Here is an 11075-nt window from a genome sequence, read left to right on the forward strand (position 1 = left end):
GAATCTTTAACCGATCGACATCACCCATGCCCCGCTTCGATGAGATAAGATTTTGAAGCTGAATGGTAAATGTGAATGCTGTAAATAAATATAATGTTGTGCACGAGCCACTAGTTTCAATATATAACAATATTTAAAGATCAGGATCAGGAGATCAAAACGAATGAATATCATAATTAATAACAACTTAGAAAAATTATAGCCCACAGTAATGCCATATATACGTCACTTGTCCTTCAAATGCCTATGTGGCGTGATCTAGTAGCTAAGTTGGGTTGGGTTACGCTTTCCACTCATCGATCAATCTCCCCCCCCCACCCCTCTTTTCTCGGCAGCCAGACAGACCCAATGGCTAATGTTTGGCCACGTTGTTGGGGGTTATGTTTGCTGGTTTTCCCATGTTGGAGAGAGAGAGAGAGAGATACGTACGGATGTGCAGCATGAATACCGTGTACAAATAGACAACATAGGTGATTAGATTTAGGACCATATATATTTGTGCTCAAATTTTGTTCTTTTGTAAAGATGTCATCTTTGGGAAAAATGATAAACAAATGTATCAGTTTAATATTTCTAGGTAATATTAGACATAATAAGCTTATGGTTTATTAAAGTAGTTCCACATACATTTTCCCCTTCAAGTAGATCGAGGGTAAATTCAGACAGACTCAATATATAACTTTGTTATTCCAAATAATACATAATAGGGTTTGATATAATATGAGATTCACTGAGGAACTCGCAGATAAAGTGGGATTGGATTGTGAGAATTTGGAGGTGAATCCCAAACTGAGAAAGCACTCGTAGAATTCATCCATTTTTTCGTCAATTCTGGATGATGACGATCAATCACATCTTTCAGGTTCTCTGTATTATTTACCCATGCAAATCCTTTCTTTGTATACGTCTCCTCGTTGAAATTGCTTGTGAAGAATCTATCTGATTCCAGCCTCCTGCACGCATGAATGCCCAACCAAGTTAATCATCATGTTATAAATATTGTATCACACACGATTCCCTTATTTAATTTCATTACAATTACTGGATTTGTTTTATTACCTTGATGCCATTAGTAAGAATATTACAAAAGCTGTCTCACTAATAGCGAACCCTGTGATTTTTTTCTCTGCCATGAGGCCCACAAGCAAATCAAGCTCTTCAACATCATCACCGTACACTTCTTCAAGCACTCGAATCGCTTCGTTGTCATCCGTCAGATCTTCCCATTTTGAAATGGGTATCAATAGTAGGGCCCTGCGGAAGCCATTGTACCTTGCGACATTCCTCTCTCTGTCCCTATAAACTGCGTCATGGAGGCTAAGAATAAGCTTGCTTCACATTGAATATGAATTGGTAATTAAATCAATTAAATAAACGACCCAGATTAGCTAAGCTAAATACTACCTTCAAGAGCTGGTAGGTCCACATGATTAGGCCTATCATGGCCATCCACCTCCTGTGGTATAAGGTCCCTGAGCCACGTAGGATAGTTCCAAAGCTCTAGGGCCCCACTAGCTTGGTGGCCCATTGAAACCAGTTGCCTTGTGAACCCAATTTCTGCCAAAACCTTTTCTCCCTTAATACCTATCAAATTTGCCATAGGAACCCTGAAATACAAAAATAATTAGGACAAAACAATTTCCATGAAAATTGAATGGTACGGTACTCTAATTTTGATGCCGAGTTAAATCAAGAGGGTTATACTTTTCAATCAACGGTGGAGATTTGTTCGGTCCTAGCGCGGTTGAAACGTCCCTGAGGTTAAGGTGATCGGGTAAAAGCGAGTGCATGCGATAAACACTAACAAACTCCTCAGTCAATGAGTAAGGAACGCCATGATTATTTGGTTTCTTTAGACCCACCAAACCTCCCAATATTGCTCCTCCAACGTGACCAAATGTGTCCTTGAATTTCTTACCCAACAATCCATACCTGAAATAGATGTTCAGAAAGTACCATCATATAACAATTATAAGGTTGAATTTTGGATCATCCGTTTGTGTTTGCAACGATCGTATAGTTGAACCATATTGGTTCAATTTAAGTTTGTGAACAGGATTTTCCTTTTAATGGAGAAGATGATCAATTCAGTAAACTTATGTTGAAATGAAAGAATACCAGTTGGTGCGCATCCCAGCAAGCAATGTATCAGTTTTGAGGAGCTCCACTGTCCAATCTATTGTATGGATCTTAGCAATTACTGCTGATGTCACCAGCCTTGCATGACGATATAATTCTTCATCACCAAACTCTGGATATTCCTTCTGAAACATCATTAAAATGAGGTTGTTTTGAGCTCATGATGTATGATCGCATGAAAGGTGGTAAATATTCACATGATACCAACAGTTGATCCAAAATACCTTGAGGGTATCGCAGACAGCATTGTGTTCTTTAATAAAGAGGGCTTGCAATGTTGAGACGCCAGCCCAACTATTACGAACATCTCCGGACACAGCAATGCCATCTTGGTCATGGGGAAGAAGGCCATCTGGTGATATTTTGAGCTTCCCATCTTTGAAACTTCTCACCTTTCCCAACCTCTCTGCATTGCTCCCATATATAGCACTTCCATCCCTGATATTCACCATCATTCTTGTTAGAGACATGCAAATTTTTTAAATATATAATCACTTGTCTAGGGAAGAAATTAATTTAATTATTTAATTTATATTCTTACATTTATTACATCAACAAATAAAAAATTAAATTTGATTACGAAAAGTTTCTTACCACCATGGTGTACGAATGTTCAATGTCCCATTCGTAATCTCGTAAAAGCCAGTTGGAACCTCCTTTGTCTTGTAGAACTTGAAAGACTTGAGGGGGCATTGGTTTGCAACTTCTCTTGGTGCAATCAGCTCAATCTACAACAATTTTGTCCAAATTAAAGAACATGTTTATAATATAAACATATATTTTTTATTGACACAAAAACAAAGTGAAAATTCTAAAACGACTCCAAACGACACCTATTCAAATGTCTAGGTGATTCACAAATATTAAGCGGAATAAGATCTGACCTAACAATCAATAATCAACCAAATACAGATATGTAATGAAAATCAAGAACACAGATATTTGGTTACGAAGAGGAAACCATTTAGAGAACTCTCTAAATGTAAAACCTCTCCGGGGCAGCCAAACCCAAGAAATCAATCCACTATAAGAAGAATAAGGAATACAAGAAGAATTACAAAACCTTTGTAATTTACTCTTCCTTGTACACGACAAGCGACCCACTTGACTTCTACCGCAGTAGCCCTTTCCAGAACATCTGGCACAATTCTTCTATAAGATTTCCTTTCACCGGAACTCCGATTGGCTTCACGTATTTAATCCCTTCTCAAATAATCTAGAACAATATCTCTCTCTAAGCTCTCTGATTTTGCTCTCGAAAAATACGTACGTCTAAATGTAGCAAAATCGTGTTTAAATAGAAAATAAACCTAATAAGTCAGCCAGGTCCGGACCCTGCAGATCTGAGGTCCGGACATGCCTCATAAAATGCACTTTCGGGAACTGGGGTCCGGACCCGGGGAATTGAGGTCCGGACCCTGCTTGAAAAATCAAGTTTCTGGAAATGGGGTCCGGACCCGGATTCTGGAGGTCCGGACCCGGACTGTCCAGTCTTCATCAACAACTCCGATCGATGTGCGTTTGTGGTCCGATTGAGCTGAAATTTTGCAGGGACGTTCATAACACATGAATCTACATTATGAACGGTGCATATTGGATTCTGAGCATTCTATATCAGTGTTTGAGCCGTGAACAGTAGCATCTGCATTTTGGAACTGAATTAAGCCAACACAAGAACTAACAAACTCCCCCTTTGGCAATTCAGTGACAAAACCAAAATGTCGAGCCAATCCCATCATCTCCCCATATTTACTCCCCCTTTTTGTCACAGAATGACAAAAGGTCTTCATGTTTCCTGAAACACTTCACAAAATACATCAAGGCATATGTGGAACAAGAAGACATAAATAAAACTCATGAAAAAAATATGATGCGTGATTATAAAGAAACATCAGCAAAACTCCCCCTCAATGTATGACTCAATTAACAACAGGAAACTGGAAATGCAAAGCATGTTTCTCCCCCTTTAAAAGTTAAATGAACACACATGATAACACATCAAGGACTCATGTATTGCACAATGAATATCCAAAAGCTTTCCTTTTTTTTTTTTTTTTTTTTTTTTTTTTAAAAAAAAACAAAACACCAAAAAAAACATGTATAGATAAGCAATAGATCATGCATGCTCGTATGAATATCTGAACAATTCGGAGTGATCAACAAGCTACACTTACACCGTAAATGTACCATATGCATGACACAACCTTGGTCTGTGAATGCAGTCAAGTAGGCAATAATCAGAAATCTCATGTGATGGTGTAGTGTGTGAGTACTCCCATTAACTAAGATTTCATCAATGAAAGGTAAATCTAGGCAGACATTTTGTAAAGGAAGACCAGCAGTCTGATTCAAACCACAGTAAAACCTTATAATGTTAGGACCTAGATTCCCTCATCCGATACACTCCCCCTGAGACTGATCATTTTCTTTTACCATGTCCTTTAGTAATCATCTATTTCCGCAATGATTTGATCACTGATTCTTTCTTTAGGGACAGACAGAAGCAAAATGAAATCATCTGAGCTTATTTTATGCCCTTTTTTTTTCTTTTTTCTTTTTTTTTTTTTTTTTTGGAAAATGGTGGAATTTTTTAGGAGCTAGGTTCAACTAACGAGTTGGTCAAGTGGATAGAACTGACACTACTTATCTTCCAAGCAAAATGCTTGCTCCAAATTCCCAAACATATAACAAAAATCTAAACCTAATGGGGGCAAAAAGTGCACAAATTCGAACATGAGAAAAACTGACTCTTACTCCTTTAACAGTCTTCAGAAAAACAAGGTATATCAGAAACATATGGAGCAATAGATGTAAATTGCAGAAATATTGACCCCACTCATATGTAAAATATTCATTTGAGCACAAGACATGAGAAACTGAGTATCTAACAATTAAAACAATCTAAAAGAATAAAAAATAATCAAAGAAAATAAAAACAAAGCAAACAAAAATTAAGAAAAAAATGCCCTAGAACAGCTATAGACAAATATCAATATGCTCAATTTCTAGGCATGGTCTATGTGCCCACCTAATCTAGGTGAGTCCATTACCACTCCCCCTCAATGGGTGAATGGTATTAATCTTCTTGACCCAAACTTTCTTCACATCAAGGACAACTGTGTGACTCTTATCCAAGACATCTAACCGTGTTACTACGTCTCTCATCATGTTGAATAATTTCTCATAACTATTTCTAGAATGGAAATATTCTCTTTTAGGCTCATGACTGTTAAGCTGAAAACACTTAGGACGAATATGTCCAATCTTACCACAGTTATGACACGTAGGAATAAACCTTTGAGAAGGTTGGTTCCTTAACATGTGCATACTTCTCGACTTAGAACTAGACATATAGGAATCAGTTAGAGTTCCCTTACCTTTTCCACCTTTGGAAATTTGAGGAGAAATTACCTTCTTTTCAGCCAAGCTATCTTCTTTGTTCACTGGTTTCACAAAAATCATCTTTGAAGAAGAAGCAACATTAGTAGATAAAATAGTAGATTTATCAAAACCCAATCCAGTTCTATCAAACGAATGTTTCTGATTATGTAGCATTTGATTTAGCTTTTCACTAGAGAATTTTGTTAAATGATTCTTTGATTCATTCAGTTCATTCTCTAAGGATTTCACTTTGGCAATTAGCATTTGATTTTCAGACATCAAAGTATTATGAGTAGCAAGAGAATCAGTTAAGGTGACAGAAAGTTGATCATTTTCAAGATTAACCTCATTGAGTTTCTTCAATTGCTGCTTATTCAGCTTTTTCAGTTTAGTGTATTCTACAAAGAGATTATTATAAGCATTTTGCAAATCATCTTCTTCTTCCGAATCATTATCGGACACACCTTGTTTGTCTTGAGAATTACACTCACTATTCTCATGCTCACTCTCATAACTAACTCCAAGTGCTAAGTAATTAACTCCATGTTCAGCATCATCCTTGTCTGACTCATCACTTTGAGTCACATTAAATGCCTTGCCATTTGACTTTCTCAAGTTAGCACAGTCAACACGAATATGCCCATGTCCACCACATTCGTGACACTTGATACCTCTAGATGACTTTCCTTTCTCAACATTCTCATTTCTAGATTTCTCAGAAAATTGTGAATTGCTATTTCTAAAATTTTCTTTCTTGGCTCTAAAGAATTTCCTAAACTTCTTAGCAAATATAGCAATTTCTTCCTCATTTCCAGAATCCTCATCAGATGAACCACAAGAGTCAACCTTAACATTTTTTGCCTTAAGAGCAATATTTTTGGTATTCTTGTGTTTAGGAAGAATTAGCTCAAAGGTCTGAAGGGAACCTACAAGTTCTTCTACTCTCATAGTATCTAAGTCCTTGCTCTGTTGTATAGCAGCAATTTGGGGAATAAACCTCTCAGGCAAAGATCTTAAGATTTTTTTCACCACTTTAGCATCATTCATTTTCTTTCCCAAATTAATGGTAGAGTTTCTAATGGCACTAAGCTTTGAATAAAATTCATCAAAAGTTTCATCTTCCTGCATTCTAATCTCCTCAAACTGAGAAACCAACATTTGAATTTTTGAAGTTCTAACAACCTTAGTTCCTTCATGTGTGATTTCTAAAGTTTCCCAGGCTTCCTTAGCTATTTCACATCTAGAAATTCTAGAAAATTCCTCATTTGAAACAGAGATGTAAATAGCATTTATAGCTTTGTCATTCGCAGTAGCATTATTCTTTTCCTCCGTTGTCCATTCAGCAATTGCTTTGTCTGGACGTGTCCATCCAGATTCAACAATATGCCAAACATTAATGGATTTAAAATAAGCTCTCATACGAATTTTCCAAAGCGTATAATTTGTTCCGTCAAAGACGGGAAGAGAATTAGGAGCAACCGTAAGAGACATTTGATATGGAGTCTCGGATCACACTCAGGAAATAAATCCTTCACAGAGTGAACCCGCTCTGATACCAATTGAAAATTCTAAAACGACTCCAAACAACACCTATTCAAATGTCTAGGTGATTCACAAATATTAAGCGGAATAAGATCTGACCTAACAATCAATAATCAACCAAATACAGATATGTAATGAAAATCAAGAACACAGATATTTGGTTACGAAGAGGAAACCATTTAGAGAACTCTCTAAATGTAAAACCTCTCCGGGGCAGCCAAACCCAAGAAATCAATCCACTATAAGAAGAATAAGGAATACAAGAAGAATTACAAAACCTTTGCAATTTACTCTTCCTTGTACACGACAAGCGACCCACTTGACTTCTACCGCAGTAGCCCTTTCCAGAACATCTGGCACAATTCTTCTATAAGATTTCCTTTCACCGGAACTCCGATTGGCTTCACGTATTTAATCCCTTCTCAAATAATCTAGAACAATATCTCTCTCTAAGCTCTCTGATTTTGCTCTCGAAAAATACGTACGTCTAAATGTAGCAAAATCGTGTTTAAATAGAAAATAAACCTAATAAGTCAGCCAGGTCCGGACCCTGCAGATCTGAGGTCCGGACATGCCTCATAAAATGCACTTTCGGGAACTGGGGTCCGGACCCGGGGAATTGAGGTCCGGACCCTGCTTGAAAAATCAAGTTTCTGGAAATGGGGTCCGGACCCGGATTCTGGAGGTCCGGACCCGGACTGTCCAGTCTTCATCAACAACTCCGATCGATGTGCGTTTGTGGTCCGATTGAGCTGAAATTTTGCAGGGACGTTCATAACACATGAATCTACATTATGAACGGTGCAGATTGGATTCTGAGCATTCTATATCAGTGTTTGAGCCGTGAACAGTAGCATCTGCATTTTGGAACTGAATTAAGCCAACACAAGAACTAACACAAAGTGTTTAATTTCAATATATATATATATATATATATATATATATATATATATATATATATACATAGCAAACCTGATTGGTATCCTCCAAATGGTCAACCCAATCATGGATCATAAACTGAATCCAAGAAGCAGCAATCATGTTGAATTGCTTCCCTGTGTCGGTGAATTTTCTCCGCGCAAGAAGTTTTGTGGCCACCACCATTGGATCTGGTTTCCTTAGCTGCGCGCACATAGCATCTAAATTAAATTATTGTTATCATTATTATTATTTTTATTTTGATATGTCTACACAAGAGAATAGAGAGGGAGATTTGAATTAGTGACCTCCGCTTTATGAGGTATGATCAACAGCCGATTGAGCTACTCATTGAAGACCCAAATTAAATTATAATAGGTAATTAAATTAATTATTCATAGCATAAATATTGTAACTCTTTTAGATTTCTTATAACTTTTACTAGTAGAGTTTCACATGCAGCAAATTATCTTAATAATTTGAAGTAATAAATATTTAAAAAATAAAAAATGCTAGGCATACGGAAGAGAGAGAAATTCATAAACAATGAAAAAAAAAAATTAAATCTCTCTCTCACTCACACGCAGCACTGGCAGCAGAGAAAAAGAGTTCTTTGCTGCCCAGTGCCTCTCTCTCTCTCACACACACTAAAAAAAAAATTCTCAGGCTAGTCGCTGGGTTCTAGCCGTGACCCAGGCGGTATACCTAGCATTTCTCTTAAAAAGTTTCAAGTTTCATGCTTATATTGAGCCACGTAATCATATAAGCACGTATAGTGTTTATGTATATAGGACCATTTATTTATTTATTACATACGAGATAATATTTAGTTATTTATATGGAAAATATTGGTAGGACCACGTGTGTTTCTCGTCTCTTTATATCAAAACTTTGGATTTCAATTTTTTAAATTTGATATCCGAGTTTACAATCATTTTAAGTCCTGATATTTTTTTCTTTCTTTTTTTTTTTTTTTTTCCTCTCAAAAAAATGACAAAATTAATATGAAAATATACTCTCCTTTAAAAAAAGTTGAAAAAAAATTAAAAACACAAGAAATGGAGATAAAAAATGAAGTTGATTTATACATCTGAATTGAAGCCATATCCGTGCAGCTAGCCATGATGATGGCTAGATGCGACCCAACCCCATCATTGTCGAGCTCTCAACCAGCCACGGCCGGCCTTGGTTAAATATTGGGTGCGTCAAGGTCGAGTTCTCATGCACCCAACCATGCATATATAGTGGTTAGGCATAACCCAATTGTTGTATTTGGGTATAACCCATCCACGGGGGCCGGTAAGTATAGTGGGGTGAGTCCATCATGATCAAACCCTCTCTTTTTTCTTTTTTAATAAAAAAAAATCGTATCTTATCTTCTTCTTCTTCTTCTTCTTTTTCCTAATAGTTTTTAATTTTTTTTTATTATTATTATTTTTTTTAAAAAAAAAAGAGTTCATTCGACAACAATCTTTAAGATAACTTTTTGCTTTTTTTTTTTTTTTTTTTTTTTTTTTTTTTATAAAAAAAGAAGAATATTATCAAACAACTCAACATACATAAAACATTTAGGGACAACTTTCACCTTTCATAACAAAAAAAAAGAAAAAAAAAACACCTTTTAAAAAGGGTTGCCAAACGAGCTCGTTAACATAATTGTATCTCATATCATTTATATTATTTATTTAATAAAAAAATGACAAGATTTTGGGGTTTAAAAAATTTAAATGATAGTAAACTTAATTTTCAAATTTTCAAAATTAAAAATCGAGATGTACGTGTGAGTCTTATATGGTCCCAACGGGAGAAATATCAAATACCTTGTTCTTTTGATCAACCGGAAGAAGGTTTCTGCCAAAGAAAGTTCCTTCACTACCTGCACCTTCATTGAAGGGATCGTTGTGTTCTCCATCAGCTGTCCTGTATGGATAATCCCCAGGGTTAAACCTAACACCCACCGGAGATCTTCCAACGTTGATTAAATTGTATTCCTGGTGAAGGTGCCGGCGAATTTCGAGATAAGCTAGACCTAAGAACACTGGTAAGCGGTGCCATATCCCCAGCTTATCAATGGAGTGCACAATCTGCATGAAACACACGAAAAAGATAACGTCACTAATTAATGTCTTAATTCCTCCCATAAAAGGAATTGTCTACATGAATGTCGATCTTGGCATTTTCAGAAACAAAAAAGAATGATAATAATATAATATTGCACAAGCTTATGAACATTAATGGCAGTACAAGGAAGAGGAAAGCGTCTATGAGAGTCATCTTGGCAACAGCTTCATGGAAGTCATCATGGATGAATCGATGGAAAGGAGCAGTTAGGAGAACCCTCAGGGACGTCATTACTACAGACAACATTGTCGTTGCTCAATTGCATACAATCACTACTCTTTCTTTGAGATATATATATACCAAATGGAGGGACGTCGTCCTTCGTGCAAAAATGTCAAACGATGATCGATAGGCGGCCAATATTAATTAACTATAAAATACAATATAATAAAGACGCATTAATAATATAATAAAGACAAAGCTCAATAATTTTAATTGCATGACAACAATATATAATTTTCTATAAAATAACATTACTCTATTAATTATTTAGTTTTTGTAAATTTCGTTTTTGTTCTCCCAATAGTTTTTAAAAAACCTGTTATCATTATTAATTTCTGAAATATAAGCAAACGTCCATAAAAAAAAAAAAAAAAAAAAATTGAAGGTCCATCACGGCATCAGCATCAGTGAGACGGAGGGAGGGGGGAACCGGTTGGTGCCATGGTCGCCCCCCCCCCCACTTCCTCAAAAAGATGTTACCTATTATTCAAATTGTTATAACTAGCTTGCAAAAAGTCTCTATATATAATTAATACACATTTGCAATGACGTTGCTTACACACACAGATATTACCCATTATTTAAATTGTTATAACTAGCTAGCTTCCAAAAAAGTCTATATATAATTAATACACGTTTGCAATGACGTTGCTTACACACAGAGACGGAGGGAGGGGGGACCAGCTAGGGCCATGATCCCCCCCCCCCCCACTTCCTCAAAAAAGATATTTTAAGGAGTAAAAAAAAAAAAA

The 11075-nt window shown here is 36.2% G+C and overlaps 1 protein-coding gene across 1 annotated transcript; it reads right to left on the reverse strand.

Annotated features, from left to right (window-relative positions):
- Positions 1–714: 714 nt before the first annotated feature.
- On the reverse strand, positions 715–10347 carry LOC132182475 (alpha-dioxygenase PIOX). Its single transcript, XM_088516584.1, has 10 exons — positions 10225–10347; positions 9801–10064; positions 8035–8184; positions 2734–2867; positions 2364–2577; positions 2119–2264; positions 1705–1932; positions 1405–1607; positions 1060–1303; positions 715–953 (listed from the first exon to the last, which is right to left on the reverse strand). The coding sequence occupies exons 1-10, from the start codon at positions 10345–10347 to the stop codon at positions 728–730; spliced, it is 1932 nt and encodes a 643-aa protein (XP_088372710.1). The 3' UTR covers positions 715–727.
- Positions 10348–11075: the final 728 nt, after the last annotated feature.

The sequence above is a fragment of the Corylus avellana genome, chromosome 5, assembly GCF_965113065.1.
Source record: "Corylus avellana chromosome 5, dhCorAvel1.hap1.2, whole genome shotgun sequence".
In the NCBI taxonomy this organism is placed as follows: domain Eukaryota; kingdom Viridiplantae; phylum Streptophyta; class Magnoliopsida; order Fagales; family Betulaceae; genus Corylus; species Corylus avellana.

Coding starts and splice junctions, on each gene's coding strand:
- LOC132182475 (XM_088516584.1), bottom strand. CDS start 10,347: ATGTTGTCTGTAGTAATGACGTCCCTGAGGGTTCTCCTAACTGCTCCT. Junction 1,933..2,118: donor GCTGGGATGCGCACCAACTG/GTATTCTTTCAT, acceptor CATCTATTTCAG/GTATGGATTGTTGGGTAAGA. Junction 1,304..1,404: donor GGACCTACCAGCTCTTGAAG/GTAGTATTTAGC, acceptor TCCATGACGCAG/TTTATAGGGACAGAGAGAGG.